General features: G+C 44.8%; 1 protein-coding gene across 3 annotated transcripts in view; it reads right to left on the bottom strand.

Annotated features, from left to right (window-relative positions):
• The window catches only part of LRGUK (leucine rich repeats and guanylate kinase domain containing), a 109043-nt gene that overhangs the window by 33877 nt on the left and 55320 nt on the right, over positions 1 to 19846 (bottom strand). The window contains exons 12-16 of one of the 3 annotated variants that reach the window (XM_088018423.1): positions 16102 to 16198; positions 12223 to 12336; positions 9604 to 9805; positions 8877 to 8972; positions 2441 to 2842 (exon numbers count right to left, since the gene is read on the bottom strand). In XM_088018423.1, coding sequence (XP_087874549.1) covers positions 2441 to 2842; positions 8877 to 8972; positions 9604 to 9805; positions 12223 to 12336; positions 16102 to 16198 — 911 coding nt within the window. Of the gene's footprint in view, positions 1 to 2440; positions 2843 to 8861; positions 8973 to 9603; positions 9806 to 12222; positions 12337 to 16101; positions 16199 to 19846 lie in introns of all 3 variants that reach the window. The other 2 variants (XM_088018424.1, XM_088018425.1) reach the window with 2 other exon arrangements.

The raw sequence follows: 19846 nt of genomic DNA, 5'->3' as shown, positions 1-19846 counted from the left end.
CCAGCAAAAGTTTCAGGTCATATGTTCCAATGCAAATCCGAAGCACTCATCAATCACAGTGTCCCATGTGCAAAGAACTTGTTCCCACAAATTAACCGCGGGTCTAGAATCTTTGCAGGAGTGACCAAGACCCAGGAATTGCAAAGGCTTCCTTTCTCAGAGTTATTCTGGATCCCTCGATAAGGCGAGAGGCATGTGGCACTTTTCTCAACTAGAAGTGAGTTTTCCTAATGAATTCAACAAAAACAATGGCAATTGCTTCGGCCAGAGTTTGAACGCATATTGGAATTCATGCTAGACACAGAGGCTCCCTGCTGACACCAATCTTTAAGACCAGCTCTATAGCTGGCCGCAGGAGCACTGTTTGCTGGTGTACCCCACCTCGAGGGGCTGCTCTTCCAGGCTACAGTGGCAAACCACAAGAATCTGCACAGACTAGCTGCCTTCTAAGAAACCAATGGCTGGACAGGGCTGGTGCCCACCGCCCCCCATGCTTACGTGGGGTGGCAGAAGGAAGCTGGTATATGGGCTCATAGCGCCCTGGCCATCACGGTCCTTTCTGTGACAGCACACCCTCCAAGGAACACAGACGTTAAAGACCCAGTGCTCCAGGGATGGCTTAAACCTTGGTGCTCTGACTACCCCTAGCTTGCAGTCTTCCTTTCCAGCTGCCCCGCTCCTCAGCAGACACCTGATTCTGGGGTGCAGCAGAGCTTCTGTCCTTTGGTGCTTCGCCATGTTTCCCTCTGTGTTTGTCTCTGGCTTGCTGCCTGGAAGCCCTGTCCCTTTGGACAGAGCTCTCTCTGGTCTGACTGGTCCCCTTCTGGGCTTGCGTCCCTCTGACAGGCTGGGTGGAGGCCTGCTCTGGGGAATCCAAAGCAGTCTCTCTCTTCTGAAATCTTCCCCTTTTATGAGCCTCTTCTTTTCTCCTCAGATGCTGCCTAGGAGCAGAATCATCTGGTCTTGACTCTGCAGAGGACATTTCACTCTGGAGAGGTCTCCCGGGCAGGGGCTGACACTCCTGAGTTGGTTGACTGCCACCGAGGGTAGCTTTATTTTCCTGAGACAATCCTCCAGAATTCTCTTTTTTCAAGGATGGTCCTCTTTTGGACACAGCTACTTTTTGATCCAGGTCATCTGGGGGGGAGGTTGGCACGGGCCTTTTTTCTGGAAGAATGTACCTTTTCTCATTTCTCTTCTTGTAATTGGGGATCCTTAGGCAATGGTTCAGCGTGGGGTGGCTCAGGAATTTCTGGTGTGTGGGCTTTTCTCTTCTGGTTCCCCTGAGGACTCAGAGGCGGGCTGGGATTAGGGTGGTCCGGTACCTCTGGGGGAGTCAGCTTACTCTGGGATTCTGGCTGCAAGGCTGTATGATGGCTTCTAGGTGGTGCCTTTTTCAGAAGCCCTGGTCCTTTAGTTGTCTCTCTTTGGATAGGGAGTTTTTTTTTCCTAGCTTCTGTCTGCTGCTCTGGCTCTTGGTTTTGAGGTAAGGCCCGCACATCTGAAATCTTCTTGCTGGAGGAGTGGACTGCTTTCGGAGCTTGTCTTTCCTTCACAGGCCTCGAATCATGGCGAGGCCCCGTGTTCTGAGGCAGCTGCTGTTCAGAGAAGGAAGTGGGAATTTGTGGGAGCCTAACCACCTGAGCCTCCTCTTCCTGGAGCGGATGGGGAGTGAGTTGTGGCATGTGCTCCTGGATGGGGGGGCTGATAAGAGGGAGTTTCACCTCCCTGACCTTTTCTTTCTGGACTTGCTGAGGACTGTGGTCCAGATGGGGGCTCAGATTTTGTGGTGGTTTGGAATGGGGAGGGCTGATGGGAGGAAGTTTACTGGGGTCTCCTTCCTGAGCTAGTGGAGGCCTGGGGGAGGGAATCACTGTTTGATCTGAGGCTGTTCCTCTCTCCCTGCTGGGTGAGAGGAGTTTGGGTGTGGGCCTCCGACTCTGGAGTGGAGCAAGGACCTGAGGCTGGGGCAGCCTGGTGGGAGCCAGGCGGTTTCTGGGAAGCAAAGTCATTGGATCTTTCCTGTCCTGGATCTGTTTGATATCTGCTGAATCCTGAGGACGTGGCAATTCTGGGTAAGGAGTGCTAACCCGAACAAATTCTCCTTTGGGGGTTCCCTCCTCTAGAAGTTGTTGAGAATCTTCTGGAGATGGTCCCGGTGTTTTGGCCCCATTAGGGTGGGAAGGGTCTCTTGGAGGCTCATAATGGGTACTGCTGGGTGGCAGATCGGCTGACTCAGTCTCCTCATCCTGGGTTCTCTGGGGGCTGAGGGATGTTGGACCAGACTCCTGGGGAGCCTCAGATGGGGGAGGGCCAGTGGAGGTTACCTTGGCCTCCCCTGATTCCTCATCCTGGTCTGGCTGAGGGCTGTGAGCTGGAGGTGGGTCAGGGTGCTGAGAAGGCGCTTGGGAAGGAACGATGGACGGCTGCCCCATTTTACCCGCTTTTGCCTCAGATGTCTGGGGCTCATTTTCAGGGAGATCCGTCATTACTATTTTTGAAGAAAGATCCAATTGTTGAACATCCCCTTCCTGCTGGTTTGGGGATAAGTCTTGGGCCTGCTGGGAAATACCAAGTGCTGATGAGCTGGGCTGTGGAAGAGGCTCAGCACTGACATGGTTACTGGGAGAGAACCGCTCTTGATGGGCTGCTCCCGCCTGAGCCAGCTCTTGGTTCTGGGAGGGGGCTGGGTTCTGAGGTTCAGGGACCTGTACATGAATCTGCGTTCCAGAGAGAGCCTCTGTTATCTGGCCATCTGCTTGCAGTTTCGCCAAGCGCCTTGGGGATGGCACCAGGTGTGCTGGCACCCCAGAGGGGGTCTTCTTGCTAGAGGCAGCTCCTGCTTTGATATAAGAAGAAGTTAGCTAAAAACATCTTAACACATACTATGTAACTAAGTAACTTTAGAAATAACAACAAAAAATACCTTTTCCTTTACTGATGCACATAGGCCCTTGAAAAGAATAAAATTACACATACAGAAGAATTATAACCATTCCTTCCCCTTGGGGATACTAGGTGCCTAGAATTCTCTTATTTAGTAGAATGTAGAACAATCTTAGTCAATTGAAATCATGAACTTCAGTAAATAAACATAAAGAGACTTATTCACAGAACGAAAATGGTTCTGAGAGCGGCAAGAACAATTTTTAAGCAAATGAGATTTAGAACTTCCACAGCTTAGAGAGACCAATGCTGCTTTTGATGGTAGAAACTAGAGGGGGTACATCTAAGCCAGGGGAAGTTCTGCTTATTTAATGGCAGTCCTCTTCAAGAAACTGGGAGCTCTATGAGGAATAATCAGCTTACCGGGGAGGGGAGGGGAGGGGAGGGGAGGGGAGGGGAGGGGAGGGGAGGGGAGGGGAGGGGAGGCGAGGCGAGGCGAGGCGAGGCGAGGCGAGGCGAGGCGAGGCAAGGCACAGGAAATTCAACAGGCACTCAATAAGTCAGCAGTGAATGGAAGGAGGCAAAGAACCGATCCCCCAGAAGCCTGAGGTGCCATGACTCAGAGGACCTGCTCCTGAGGATCCGCCCCACCCCCAGGGCTACTCTTTTCCTTCCGAGTCTACCCCAGTTTCAGCAATGGCTCTCAGAGGCCACTAGCACGTTAACGTTGCAGAGGGGGACACTTCTTTCGATCACCATGGGAGCAAGTTCTTCGTGTGATTCTGGTCTCGTGGACAGACCATGGACACAATCAGCTCAGCAGGCACTTGTTTATGAGAGAAGCCCATACATTTTCTGGTGGCCCATATATCATCTTAACCCAGTCCTAAGGACATGGCTCTGAAATGCTGTGGCCAGGGGCAGGCACACCAGTGTGGAACAGCCTTGAAGAAACTAGTCTCAGCCCACTTTGAGGGAGACCTGATGTTCAGAGACTGCAAACCAAGTCAGACCTCCAAGGTGACCCCAGGGTGGTCTATCCCCAGAAGCAAACCAGGCTCCTGGCCACTGTCCATTCTCCCCCACAAAGCAGGATGAGCTTGGACTACTCTGGGTCATCCCTGAACCTCCTCGTCTGGGCAGATACCCTGTGCCTCCAGTAGAACTAGACGTCTCTGGGGAGGGGTTAGGGAAGAGTGGGGACAAAGAAAAGCTTGCCTCCTGGTGGGGTTTCTGAGGGGATGGCCCTGCTCATCATTCCTATCTCCCTAGTTCATGACAGTTATAGATTAAATACAAATTTAGTCAAGAAACAGGCTAACTTAAAATATAAGAACAGTAAAAACGTCTAGAATAGGCAAATTCATAGAGACAGAAAGTAGATTAGAGGTCACCAGGGGCTAAAGGGGGAGTTATTGCTTAACGGGAATGGAGTTTCTGTGTGGGAGGGATGAAAACTTTTGGAAACAGGTAGTTGGGATGGTTATGCAACACTGTGAATGTAGTTAATGCCATTAAGTTGTATACTTAAAATGGCTAAAATGGCTAATTTTATGGTTTTTTAATCACAAAAAAATTAAATAAAATAAAATAGAAAGGCATAAGAAGAGTGAAACCCAATGCTGAAGGCTCTATTTGTAAACCCCTGGTTTCCTAGAATCAGACACACAAGGATTTTTTTCCCCACTTTTAGAATTCAACAATTCACATCATTTGGCAAATGATAGCCCGTCCTTTATTAGAGATAAAAGCACCACGTGGGGACTAGTAAATTGCTCAAGTGCCCCGTTTGTCTCATCATCACCATCATCATTTTCCTCTATCATTAGTCAGATCTAAATAATGATTTGCAAATATAATTTTATTTTATGATTTCTATAGCAAGAACTCAGAGTGGCAGTTGGATCAGCTTTTTAAAAAAGCTTTATTGGGAGCACCAGATAAGTATTCCAGAAATAGGTTGTATAGAGACACATGGAGGGTAAAGACATCCCTTACACTGAGTTGTGAATAGAGTGAGTTTTTTCTTATTTCATAAAAACTGTATTGTTTGATCAGGATTTTTTTAGTCTTCATGCTTTGTAAATGAATATTACCTGCACTGCTATAGGGGAAAAAAAAATAAGATCATCCATACCATGGTTGATAAACATTTTTAACTAATGTACATCTCAGTATTTTGAGGTTTTACAATCACTCTGTACCTAAAGTTACTATTTGTATGTGCATTTAATGGAAATTCAGTTAGTCTCTCCTCTGGTAAAGGTTTGCATTTCTGGGTCCAGACGGATGGGGTGGTTATACTGATAGACTTCAGGCTTACTTTTATGACTTTGTTATAGTTTCATCATTAAGAGTAGAAATTAAAATTGCATCCTCAGTTACAAATTAGCAACATGAAATTACTAAAGATAAAGCTATGTATTATTACTTCAAATATCTAGGAATACTGCCCAATTGGCATTGGTACAGGATTCCTGCTTCCATGAAAACAATACCATTGGCCACCAGATTTCAGTTTGTACTGGAGCCTAACTTATAGGCAGTCTAATCTAACGGGGAAAAAACCTCAGCAAATTCTAGAATGTTCCATAATATTAAATGCAGTTGGCCTTTTTAGAAATGGAAGTTCAAAGTGATTTCTCTAATCAAATTAATGATTATTGGTGAAATCTGGAATAGAAAACTAAGGTTTCCTATTTCCAGTTCAATTTTCTAATTGTTCAGACTGTCTTTCATAGACTCTTAAATATTTTTTACTTCAATTTCTTACCTTTGACAGCTCAATTAAATATTAAAAATATCCCACTCTGCTAAAATTATTGATCTTTTCTTCTAGGGGTCTCATTTACATTTAAATAAGTAACATAAGTCTTTATGTAAACATACCTGAACTACAGAATTTAAAATCAGAGGGACCCAGCTCAGAGTGGAAGCAAAAATTTAAGAGCCAGCCAGGCCTGGGGTGGTGACCCTGCTGGGGCTCTGGTCCCTTTTTGGGGAGTCATGATGCTCATTTTGAGGTGGTTATGGTTGGGCCCTGCTCGCCTGCAGTGAAGCTGTGAACATCTGGGCCTGTCCTCCTTGACATACACTTTACAGCCCTGAGACGCCAAGAGGCCATTGGCTCTACTCTTAATGCACTAGAGATCCTTTAAAAGCTTTATTAGTAAGGACTATGCTCTTAGAATTTTTAAATACTCACTTGAATCATGTCTGGCCTCCACAAAGTCACTTTATTTGCAAGTTTATCCTGAAACCAGCAACTGAAGACAGTAACATCCTCCACAGATTGACTATTTAAATAAAATGAGGTGGTGTGGTTTCTTAAGAAAACACATTATTTTCCAAAACACTAAACCTGCCAGGAAAATGGGGGTTTACGGAGGTCAGGGAATCGATGTATTACCCTCCCCTCTACTTTTTAAAGCTGATGCTCTATTAGTCAATAACCGGATGACCCAGTTTCTGTTATTAAATGTATCTGAGAGGGGTAACATTTTAACAAATTCTATAATTCATACTTTCCATTAAATCCGACAAGCCGAACCTAATTGGTCCAAATAAATGAAGTTTTATTATACCTTTTTAAAATGGGAGTCTGTTTTCCTATGCACACATTATCTGGTCTACTAATTCACCAAATGGCAACTGCACCCAATAGTCAGCGTCCTGGTGGTTGCACAATATGGAAAGATGGAGGGCTGGAGCCCCACTGGCTTAGAGGCAGAGTCCTGCTCAAGCGCTACATCTCAGAGGAGCCCTCTGTGCTACGGACTGACAAACATGCTTCTCTCCGTTCCTCAGAAATGGTCAGGCTCAGGGGACTGACTCACGCTCATCTAAATCCACGAGGGGCTGATTTAAAAGCCAGAACACCAACTTATTAACTTACAGTGGGAGATGGGCCTGGCTCAGGGATCAGGGCAGGGTGTTCTAACATAGGAGAGCGCCCCCAGTGGGACAGCTCCACCCAGGAGACCAAATTAAACATCAGAAGTTGCTGGGTTAGCAAAGATTAAAAGCAAAGAGAGTCAGATTTCCTCATGAGACACTTCTATCCAGCTACCAAAGCCTCATGAGATATACGGTGCACCCTGCCAGGCACAGACGGCTTTCTAAAGAACCAATGGGAGCAGTGCTGGATAAACACACGGGCACACTCGTCATTGAATGTCCCCCCTTTGTAGACTGGGCACAGTCCTCCAGTCCTCCATGAATGCCTGTTTGTGCACAGGGCACACTTTCTTCTGGTCCTCTGAAGGCAGGAAGTCATACCCTGGTCACCTGTCTCCTAGAAGACATACCTAGAAGGACAGCCTCACTCTGTTATCTGTTGGTTGTTACCAGTTTCACACTGACCTCGTTCCAGAATTCCAAGGGTACCTGACCTGAAAAGAATGTGTAAAATTGCAAAAGGGCACTATCAGTTTGAACTCTGGCAAAATCATGGCCAGGCCTGCCTCAACTTGGCCAGTGAAATCCTACTTGGGCCAAGAGTCACAAAGGCTAAAAGCACACGAACACACAGTAAGCCAGGGTCTCACGTCAACGTTTTACAATATGATATGTGACAGCAGTTCAGCCCACCGGAGGGGACCTTTTTCTTCATTAGGGTGGTAAAAATACACATAACATAAAGTTTGCCATCTTAACCATTTTTAAGTGTACAGTTCAGTTGTGTTACGTATATTCACGGTGTTGTGCAACCAAGTCCATGAGCTCTTTTCATCTTGTAATAGTGAAACTCTGTAGTTGTTAAGCAACAACACTCCGTTCCTCTCCCTCCCCCAGCCTCTGGCATTTTGCTCTCCTTATGGATTTGACTACTCTAGGTACTTCGTAAAAGTGGCATCAGACAGTATTTGTGTTTTTGTGACTGGCTTATTTCACTTAGCAGAATGTTCTCAAGGTTCATCCACGATGTAGCGTGTGTCAGAATTCCCTTCCTGTTTAGGGCTGAATAACATTCCACTGTATTTATAAACCACATTTAGTTTATTCATTTGTCTGTTGACGAACATTTGGATTGCTTCCACTTCTCAGCTACTGTGAATAATGCTGCATTCACTGGTGTACAAGGGCCTATGCAAGTCCCTGCTTTCAATTCTTCTGGGGAGATACCCTGAGGTGGAATTGCTAGATCATATGGTAATTCTATTTCTAATTTTTTGAGGAACATTATACTGTTTTCCATCAGAGCTATACCATTTTACCTTCCCAACTTCTCTACATCCTTGCCAACACTTATTTTCTGTCTTTTTTTCATAGTTAGCCATCTCAGTGGGAGTGAAGTGGATTGGGGAGAACCTTCTAAATGCATCTCAAAATACTCAGGTACCAAAATTCTAAGTTAGGGCTTTAGAATTCCTGGATTCCAAGGAGATACATGGCTCTACAGCCCATGTCGTTTGCTGCAGATACTCCATGAGGCATTAAATCTCCTTTAATGCAGAGCATTAACTCCATCTAGCAAGACAGTCCACTGAAGCTCCAAACAGCAAAGCAGCTTGCCCAAGGGAGCGGGAGGGCCACAACCAGGTTCATACCCTCTGACCACGCTCTTCTACTAGCCTCAATGGCACCACACTTGGAGGACGGTGGCAATGCAAAGAAAAGGAGAAAGAAACCTGTTGGATTAAAACAATGCTAAAGACAAATACAAAGCAGAACACCACTTCAGCTCCCTAAGGGAGCCAAACTTCTAGAAGGCTGAGATCTGAACCAGGAGGCTGGCCCTTATTTACCAGAAACCTCCAAGGAGGCACCAGCCAGCATGTCCCTGAAGGACAGTCCTGTGAGTGCCACTAAGGCCACCCAGACAAGGAGAGGGACAGGTCCAGGGGGCTGATTCACGCAGCTCACTTGTGGGGACCATCACACAGGAGGAAGGACAGGGATTAACGAGAACCAGCTTGAGCCTGCTCAATGAGTACCTAAATAGCAATTCACAGACTTGTTTTCCTGGCACAAAAGGGAGAGGGTAGTACCTGCAGTTGGAGCCAGATTCTTGGATGTTTCCTCAGACAACCCAAGGTATTCTCTGATGAGATGACTCAGCTTTTGGTAGGCAACTTCCAGATCATCTACAGTAAATGAGAAAAGGTACTTTAAGGCAACAGAATCATACCAAAATATAGCCAATTTGCAACTGTTGGTGGTAATGATTTTTTAAGCTACATCTAATGTTATGACTATTGTGGTAGGCAGAATTCTAAGACCCTCATGACACTTCACCCTCATATAACTGCCTCTCTTCAGTGTGGGCAGAACCTGTGAATGTGAGGGGGTGTGACTCCTGTGATTATGTCATGTTAAATGGCAAAAGGGATTTTTGCAAATGTAATGAAGGATATTCATCAGTTGAGTTTGGGCCAGTCAGAAGGTAGACTACCCAGGTGGGCCTACACATGATCACAGGAGCCCCATAAAGGAAGAGAGTTTTCTGGTAGAAGAGGAAAGCAGAGACTTGAAGCATGAGGAGAATGTGATGTGCTGTCACCAGCTTGAAGACAGAAGGGCCACATGCACAGGACCTGGCAGCAGCCCGTAGGACAGAGGGCAGCCCCTGGCAGAGAGCCAACAAAAGAAGCAGGGACCCCAGTCCTACAACCACAAGAAACTGCAGTCAGCCAACAGTTAAGAATGTCTGTTAGAGAGGATTTTCCCCCAGTGACCTTACACTTCAAAAATAAAACTTTGCTGAAGGTTACTGACCTGCATTGATGATTGCATCAAAATATCCTGGAAATTTCTGGTTGATTTCAATATAAAGGTCCACTCTAGAGACAGCAAATTCAATCTCTACACGACTAAATAATCCTTTTCTCCGCAAATATTCCTCATATTTTTCCTTGTTCATGGGCACCACCAGGATATATCGAGGCTCAAAATAGGAAAATTTCAAACTTCTTACACCCTATTTGTTTAAAGAAAAGGTAATAAATTAGAACCAGATACACAATTTAGAAATCATGTTGGAGACATCTGACAACATAGGTGTAATAAGTAGTCTTGTATTAAAAGATTTATTTGGATAATTAGCTATTATTTTCCTGCAAATATCTCAAAGTTGGATTACTTCCCTTTGTTCATCAAATATTGTTATTGGGAGTAAAAGAACTACCTGGTTATCCTCTAACTAACTACTCTAATAAACATGATGGTTAAAAAAGAAAATTGCTAGGGGTCCCTGGGTGGCTCAGTCAGTTAGGTGTCTGACTCTTGATTTTAGCTCAGGTCATGATCTCAGGATCATGAGATCGAGCCCCGTTTTGGGCTCCGCACTGGGCATGGGGCCTGCTTGAGATTCTCTCTCCCTCTCTCCCCACTCCCCCGCTCATGCTCTAAAAAAAAAAAAAAGAAAAGAAAAGAAAAGAAAAACAAAAAGAAAATTGCCAGATACAAACAGGTACATTCACAGTAGTGCTGCATCTTTAGTACTGAAAACTGATTTTTTTTTTTTTTTTCAGATTTTGTTTTTAAGGAATCTCTATACCCAATGTGGGGCTCAAACTTACAACCCAGAGATCAAGAGTTGCATGCTCTACAGACTGAGCCAGCCAGGTACCCCACTCAGAAGTAATTTCAAGTCTACATTTCAAAGAGCACCCTTGCAGCTCCAGGAGATAAAGATCTTACCAGAGAAAAAAGGTTCCTCTGTTACCCCTTTGTCATCTCCTTGGGACCGGGCCTATTCCTAAACCAGCAACCTGGTTGGCTGGTTCCTATTACATCTCACAGCTTCTACCCAGAGCAAGGGACAGCCAAGCTGCCAGGAGCTCATGCCAAGGAGCAGGGCGGTGGTGGTCTGTGGATCAGGAGGGCTGGGTGGTGAATAACTGTGGCTCCCCAGCTCCTGCAGACCACGAGCAAACCCCACAATTGCTCCCCGAGCACTAATTTCCTCCTAGCTGAAATGCAAGAGCCCTTCCAAATGAACTCTAAAGCTCCTTCCTCCTCAATCCCATCATCAGTAGTTTAGTTCAACATTCAAAATCTTTGTTTTAAACATTCAGTGGGGGGAGTGGGAGTTGAAATATGGGATCTTTTAAAAAAGTAATTTCTAAAAGTGTCAATGACTAGAGCAGTTCGGAGAAATGCTTTCGCTTGGGAGAATCAGGGACATCAAGCCTGGTTTATAGAGTCAACCTCTTGAAAATGAGTAGGAGAAAGTTCTCAGGGAGGAAAAAGGAGACAGGAGCCAGCACTCAGAGAACCAGTGAACCGGAAGAAGGTAAGCACAAGGAGCTGGAGAGTTTCTGCCTTGTCCGAGGAAGATATTTTTGGTTATTAACATAGAAACACAGAAAACCTCCTTAAAGATGCAAACGCAATCAGTTGTGGAAAGATGAGAACTGCAGGATTTTGAAGTTAGAAAAACTGAAGAGCTGGAAGAAATATGACCAGTCTCACTGAAGTGAGGCAACACCCCAATCCAAGGAGCCAAAAAGGAATCAGTCTCCTTCTCTGCCCAGTTACAAAGGAAACAAGTTTTAAAGAAGTTTCAGAGTCGATAGTAAAGGAATATCTGGCCAGCCCAGATTCTGTTTTCTGTTAAGTTTGACCTAATGGAATCATTTTTCTAACTTTTTTTTCTGACTACAAAACTGTTAGACTGCTCGGTGAAGGTACCTTAAAAAGACGATCAACTATCTTTAAAGACTTCACATACTTAATAAAGCTATCTATTTTTAAAACAGATAAGTAGGATAGTCATGGTTTAACTCTGGATCTGGATTGGAGAGAAACTTCTGCATATTCTCATTACAGAAGGTCACTGGGGAGGATGGGATATGGGGGCAGAGAGGGAAGTCTCCTGAATTCTGCAAGTCTAAATCGCTCAGAGCGGAAAAGGATTGCAACCAGCGAGCAAGCGGGGGGTCAATGAGGGCAGAGCGCACACGTCTCCCCCGAGGAAGCAGAGAACAAGGGCGGCTGCGCGGAGCTGCCCAGGCAGGTCCTGAGGGGGCCACGCACCAGCTCCACAGCCTGTGAGAAGGACCTTTACCTAATATCACTTTATATAAACAGAGACCATGCCCTAAAAGGGATAATTTGGTGAGGAAATTAACTTAGAAAGTAAATCCCGAGGAGCACTTCTGTCCCAAGGGTATGTGCAAGCCATGTCTTATAGAGTAACTCCTGTCATTTAAGTGTTCATGTCTGCCCCCCCCCCCCCGCCAATAGGAACGATAAGCTTCCCCCTGTGCCTGGCAGTGTGCTACCTGCATTCGTATCCCCTCCTCAGCCCCAAGTATATATATACCGACTCACACACACACACACACACACACATGCATTAAAAATAAATTGACTGAATGAGAAAACACTTACTTCTATTTCCATGTGAATACAACTTGCTAAACCGTCTCTGGCGATAGCTTCTATGGTGTCCCTATTTAATCCATAATGGTGATTACCATAATTAAATGTGAGAATGAATTTCCCCTGAAATTTGAGAAGTACAGAGATTTTCATATAACAGCTGCCATAACGAAAGTTAACATAAATGAAATTATTTGACGTCTTACTTTTGTATGCTTTCATGAAACTTACAAATCGAAGGCTGATGATGGGCTTATGAAACTTAATATCAAAATGTGGTAGAGAAATTTATTCAGAAGTCTCAGCTGGCAAAAAAAAAAAAAATTTAAGTTTTTGGAGCTCCTGGAGTCTGCTGACAAAACACGTGGGGCGAGTGAAGGCACTGAAGCTTCTGGTAGAACAGATCATTTTGCTTGTTTACCTGCTTCCTTGCCAAACCTGTGCCATAAACGGTCATTACTGAGAAAGCAAAACCAACAGCTCGCCCTTTGCCTCAACCATGCCGGCTATGCTGGCAGGACAGGTACCCCAGAAAAAGCCCTGCGCTCCCAGATAAGCCTGAAGGCCAATAATTACAGGGACATCCAAAAACCTTTGCATCCTGAGATAAGCCGTGAAAAACAGACCCAATTCTGTTTTTCCTTATAAAACACAGCTTTTTATTGACACTGCCCCAAGTGTTTTTCAACAGAATTTCTGTGTGCCCTGTAGTCATCTGAGGTTTAAATACTGCCTTCTATACATTCTGGAAGCCCAGTTCTTCCCAAGGCTGTACTCCCTTGCAAAACAGTCCAAGTTAAAACATGCCTCTCGAAGTTGACCTTTTCTTTGATAATGTTATATTTATTAAGCTACTAGGTCTCATCTAAACTGGAAAGCTGATTGCAAAAGAAGGAATAAAAATATGGATGATCTTGGCAACTGTGGCTCCTCATGCATGGGATTTTGAAAGAAATGATGAAATGAAAACTTGTAAGGCTGAATCCCATCAACTGAATCCCATCAGATGGCGGCATCATCATTAAGAACAGTAGCAATTAGGAGTCCTTTATGCTACTTCTGCCTCCTGGCCCCAGACGTCCTGGAGATTTGGGGATCGGGAACAGGCTATCTGTCCCGGGACAGGGGGCCCGGAAGTCCATGAGACACAAAATATCTGCTGTGGTGCAGTGGGTCTCTAGTGAATGTGACTGCTAGGAGTGATGGGGAAAACCTACACACCTTGCAATCCAAAGAAGTTTATATCATGCATTCTGAACGTTAAAAACTCAACAATAAATATCCTAATATTTTACTCCTTCAATGTCATACCTTCTTTGTTCTTTGGAGGAAATACTAGGACATCTTTTATATATATATATTGCATCTATATAGGTAGATAAGATACCGAATCTCCCATCAGGTATATACTTTATCTTGTTTACTGTGACTCACCCTGTTTTCAAAATGTATTTTTTTTTGGAGGTGGGCGAGGGGCAAAGGGAGAGAGAGAACCTTAAGCAGGCTCCATGCCCCGTGTGGAGCCTGACACGGAGCTCAATCTCACAATCCAGAGATCATGACCTAAGCCACAATCAAGAGTCGGACATTTAAGATCATGACCTAAGCCACAATCAAGAGTCAGGCCTGAGCCACCCAGGTGCCCCTCAAAATGTACTCTTGAATCACGTTTCAGATATATACTATGCATCTGTTTACTTGTGTGTACACAGGTGCACACAAGGGCCTCCCTCTGTGGACCCCAAAGATATTTCCTGGGAGAATGCAGAGCTGGGAAGAATCTGACATTGTGCTTTTATATATAAAACAGGCTTTGTTAACCTTTTTTTAAAGAACTGAGATTAAGTAGTCCTCCAGCTTCTGGCTGGGGATACACCTTCCTGCTTGTGGATTTCTTAGTGAACAGCAATAATCATATTTCAGGAGCCTCCAGATCTGTGATCTTACTTCAATAAGAGAGGAAGAATATCTTCAGGGAAGTGACTGCATTTATGTCCTTAAGAAAAGTTCATGTGTCTGTAGGCATGTGGTGGGGTGGCAATTCCACGTGTTGGTGATGAGGGAATGGAGGAGTGGGTGGATGTGACTGTCCACAGGAGGTGTCCAGGGCCTGGGTACGTCAGGGTAGACTGCCAAGGAGGGGTGGCAGGCGGTCTGGGTGGGTGTTCCGGGGAGGGGGGTTGTATATACAGACGGCTGAGTGTGTTGGTGTGACTGGAGACGCTGACAATATGTCATGAGTTATAACCTCTAGGTTTGCCTCTTTTTTTTTTTTTAATTTTATTTATTTGACAGAGACACAGCGAGAGAGGGAACACAAGCAGGGGGAGTGGGAGAGGGAGAAGCAGGCTTCCCGCTGAGTAGAGAGACCCACGTGGGGCTCGATCCCCGGACCCTGGGACCACGACCTGAGCTGAATGCAGATGCTTAACGACTGAGCCTCCCAGGCGCCCCCCTAGGTCTGCCTCTTAGAAACAGTCTCTAGCTCGCTTTAAGGAAAAGGAGCTCAGAAGCAAAATTCAAGTTGAAGAAAATGACATTATACTGAAGTAACATAAGTTAGAAGAAGCAGTAAAAACAAGTACTACGCACCCGTACAAGGATTTTGTAGAGGGAGTCAAATTGTAAAACCAAATATGGTATGTAAGTACAGCGATTTCTTAGACTAGGAATTGAACCAGACTTAGTTACTACTGATCCAATAAGGTATGGAACGTCAGGGGAGCATATGGGGTACTGAGAACAGATGAACTGAACCAAGAAAAAAATGCCTCAGACTCTAACAAGAGAAATTAACATGAATTTCGGGAACTAGCTGTCTTTCAACTCAAACAGTCCTACAGGAATCCTTCTTACTAATATCAAGATAATGCTTCCTATCTCTATTAAGGCTTTTAGAAATATAAAAATCCCAAAGTACTCTGGACACATTCAAATGAACTACCAAAATACAGCCCTAGGAGAGAAGATTATAAAGAATCTCCAAGATGTTCTTTTGACAAGGTTAGAGGGGAAACGGCCTAGGGATTACAGGACTTTCTCACTTGGGTTTCTCTGTGAACGTAAGAGAAAACACGCACTATGTGTAAAGCTGGCCCTTCAAGATTAAACTCATAGAAACTGCAGATCCCATGCTTAATCGTACCACAGTTACCTGCACTGATGTATAATGTGGAAGGTTAAGGCTATATATGTGTCCAGGACAGGCAACTGTATGAAACACACCATGATGAAATGATGCTTAGCCACAACGGGTAGAAAGCACCAGTGATGGGGTGCCTGGGTGGTTCAGTCGGCTGAGGGTCCAACTCTTGGTTTCAGCTCAGGTCATGATCTCAGGGTCCTGAGATCGAGCCCCGCATCAGGCTCTGCACTCAGCGTAGAGTCTGCTTGTCCCTCTCCCTCTGCTCTTCCCCCTGCTCTCTCTCTCTCTCATAAATAAATATAAAATCTTAAAAAGAAAAGAAAGCACCAGTGAAAGCAAACAGAAGTGGTCTCTGGACAGAAAACTCCAACACCAAGGGAGGCTCAGTTCATAAGCTTCGCACATCAGCTCTGTTTGTGAGAGTTGCCTATCTTGAGTAAAGTCTGATTAATGACAGCAGCACATGATAAACACAGATCACAAGAACTTTTCGTAGCGCTCTTATTTCCATTTTCTTGAAACGTCTACTCATTGAGCTTTACTGAAAATTTACAACATTCTCTCCAAGATCCTAAAATAAAGCTGCATGTCAACAAGGATGTATACCTGGCTTAAGAAAAAACAACCCAAGAACACTTCTCTCGCAATAAACAACATTTTTCTCTTTGTTATCACTAGTTCCTAATATTGCTACCAGAGGACGTGGTTTCTTGTGTAATACAAACAAAGGAAAATGTTCTTACCATGTTTAGCATTTCATCAAAAACTTCCTGAGAGATAAAATGATAATCGACTCGATCCCCTTCTCCAAAGTAAGGCGGTCTTGTGGTGTGGCAGGCCCTGAAAACACAGTAGATAACTGGTCTACTTCCAGCAGCTTGGGATTCAAAATGGAAAAGGTTTGGGTAAAAGTAGGTTTTAAAAAGTTGAAATTCATCCACGAATCATGAATTGTGAGGCAATGTAGTTCTGAAAACACTGTGGTTTTGAAGTGCTAGACTACATTCAGCTGCTACACTCTACAAGGATTACACAAATTCAGGATTATCCACACCAAATCTTGACCCACTGTTATTGATCACCTCTGAACCACCTCCTCACACACTACTACTTCAGTTCATTACTCATATATTTCCACCCAAGAGTCTTCGTGTCCTCTCTGCTCTGTGGGCATTTCCCCACGCCCCTCCTCTCTCACCTGGCTGGCCCAGCTGTCTTCCAGGACGCAAGTTAAGTGTCCCCCTCCCCCCTCTCCCTGCCTAAAAGCCTTTCTTGACCTCCTATTGCTGATTATACACCTCTTCTTTACATGCTCATAGCCTCAGTGCCTGCCACCGATTGCATCCCAGTTCCTTGCTCAGGACCCCACCTCCTCAGTGCTGCCAGTGCTTATAAACACCAGGTATGAGCCTCCCATGGGAAGCCATGAACGGAGTTCTCAGCTCAACCAGAGAGACCCTTTCTGATCACTGTATGTGACAGCATCCCCTCCCCGTCCCCATGCCCCCACTTACTATCACCAAAACTGCCTTCCTTTATCCACATATCAGGGTTTTCCCTGTCTTCCCCAGCAGGACGTACAACTCATGAGGAGAGGACTTTATCTTGTTCATCTTACTTGCTACTGTATTCCCCACGCCTGGCCCCCACGCAGGCAGCCGCTAGTTATCTGTAACATGAACCAGTAAATGACACCTGTGAAGTGGGTAACAGGTGTGACCAACTCCATTTGGTGGAGGACAATAAAGATGGCTAGTCTAAGGCCACAGAGCCGACCGACCAGTGTCAGTCCCAGAAATAGACAATGGGGTCCCAACTAGCCCACGACTCTTGATTTCATACCATTCTGACTTCCTAGTGTTAAGTTTTGGGAATGCAATGCAAACTGATCTTTGTAGTATACTGTGGTTTTTAAAGGAGAAGATGAGAATAGCTAGACATTTGACATGTTATTTCATTCCTTCCTCACAAAAAACCATGAGGCGAGTATTGCTGTTTCCATTTTACAGATGATGAAACTGAGGCACAGCAATTAAGTAAGGTGACTAAGTAGCAACGCCCTAAATAGCAACGCCAGGAGGACTCCGTGTTTTACTATCGCGCCAAGAGCACAGAGGTGTAACCTCAAAAGCCTCTCCGTTACAGAGTCCAAGTTCTATAATTTGTACCGCTGTTCCCCTTCCATTATCATCAAGAATTAACTAGACTAGTAAATTTTAAGTTCTTAACATTGTATTTAAATTATAGACCCAGGAAGGAGAGTATATTCTAAGAAAAGACTGTCAAAACACATGATATTTGTTCTGTTGTGTGAATACACTGGCATTTCTTCACACACCTTGGCAGGGCCCTGGGACCCTCTGTCTAGTGGTGTCCTTGACAGGCGGGAAAGATAATTCAGTGACTTGGCATCCTGCGCTGTACAGCCTTAGCATAGCCTTTACACGCAGTGTTGGATCTGCATTTTCCAACAAAGGAATTGAGCGGCAGGAATTTTTTCAGTATTTCTAAAAGGAAGACAAAGCAAAGAAGTAATTTGAAGCTTCTAGGCAGGTAAATAGAAGGCTTCAGTGAGGTGGAGAATGCGGCTGACAGAGCCTGTATCCGCTGCAGAACCTTCCATTACGAAGGACCTAAGACGACCTGTGGGTTTTTGAATCCTGTCATCCAATTTTCACATGCAGAAATGTTCGCTGTGGAGTATGCTGCCCAAATGTGAATGTCTTAAAAAGGAAACACTGCATAGTGAAAGCAGTGTTTCACTAAACTTAGAAAAATAATGATGCCAAATTTTAGACAAAGAAATCTGCTTGGGCCATCACCTTCGGTGTCCTTCTTCTCCCTGGTCTCAGTACAATTCCATTTGTAATTTAGATTTCCGTGAGTTTCTTATTTACTAATTAATTTACTAGTTAAGTCATGGTGAATTAGTTAACTCATGGTTTGCAATGGGAACCACACCAAAGAAGTGAGTCAGAGATGAACGCCAGACTACAACACTGGGCCTGAGAGTCTAAGAGTGAGTTTAGACATTCAAAACGCCGGTTCATGGGCCAGCTGTCCTGGAGGATCCTAACAAATCAAGTCTATGGAGAAGAGGAGATGATCAGGAGGGGAAGGAATCCGCAAGGTCAGACCAAACAGTGGAATGGCAAAATATTCAGGGAAATGTAATAGGAAGAAAAGATGTCTGAGAAGAGCTAGCAGCTGGATGAGGAGCAGAAATTTTTTGAGTTTGATTCAGAAGCATGCAGTTTTAGAATTTCCATTCTGGACCAGATTGCCTCAGGAAATAACAAACTTCTTGTTACTGCAAATATTTAGGCAGAGGCTTAGCTGTGAGCACATCTAAATTCAAGCACGTGTTGTGATGAGCACTGGGTGTTCTGCGCAACTAATGAGTCGTTGAACACGACGTCAGAAACTAATGATGTGCTAGATGCTGGCTAGCTGAACGTAATAAAAAAAAATTCAATCACACGGGGAAAAAAATAAAAGATAAATAAAAAATTAAAAATAAATAAATTCAAGCACATAGCACGCCATATTGTTAGTAAGTGAACACTTTCAAAGGCTATTCACAAGAGCCCAGATTTTCCTAGGGCATTCGGTAGGAAAATTAAATTGGTCCTAACCCTTAACGCAAATATACATCAATTAACTGCTGGGCATTTAAAGAGATCATCAACACATAAGATTCCAGTAGCACGTCTGAGTAACCCATTCCAGGAAGCCACTGCCCTGTCCACTTTCCAATAACGGCACGCCGCTTTCTAACTTATGCCTCCGTGAGCTGTGACTGTACCCCAGCTGGCCCCCGGCTCCGGTGCCCCCTCCCCCCGCCGAGCTTCCCACAGGGCACACTTTCTGGAATGCAGCAGTCCTCGGGACACTCCCTGCTTACAAATCCTTTACGCTCAGACTCCCGTCTGTCGCTGGTCTTATCTTCTGCCATCTTCTTGCATACTTCGGGTACTCCGGCCTGTACCTGCAGCTCATCAGACCTGCCTGTCGTTCCTTCCTCCTGGAAGATGCTCCTGCTCAAGTTCCACATCCCATGTGTCTTCCACATCTTCTGTCCCAGAGGCTCTTTACTCCCCTCAGCACAGCACCCATCAAACCATCCTGTCAGCCAGCACTGACCTGCCTGAATCCAATACCAGATGGTAAGCTCCCAGGACAAGACCCACGCCCGCTTTGTTCTACGGTTTCTGCTAGCACAGGGCTGGTGCTCAATAAACACTGATTAGGTGAACAAATGAACCATCCTACTGGTTTGTCACATCTGGATAAACAGACCTTAGATTATGAGACTGCATGAAGGTAGCTGCAGCTCATACATCTCATTTAGCTCAAGAGCTGTGGTCTGTTACTTTACTGTATTATCGTACTAAAAGTAAAGATGTTTAGTAGTCGACATCAAAAAAAAGGTTATAAAAAGAGAGACTGCTGTAAAATGGAGATCTTGGAAAGAAAAATAAAGTCTTC

This window comes from Eumetopias jubatus, unplaced genomic scaffold, assembly GCF_037043125.1.
Source record: "Eumetopias jubatus isolate StellerSeaLion01/CBP00866 unplaced genomic scaffold, mEumJub1_p1.0 scaffold_14, whole genome shotgun sequence".
In the NCBI taxonomy this organism is placed as follows: domain Eukaryota; kingdom Metazoa; phylum Chordata; class Mammalia; order Carnivora; family Otariidae; genus Eumetopias; species Eumetopias jubatus.
The sequence above is the reverse complement of the archived record's forward strand: the minus strand, read 5'-3'. Positions and strand labels throughout refer to the sequence as shown.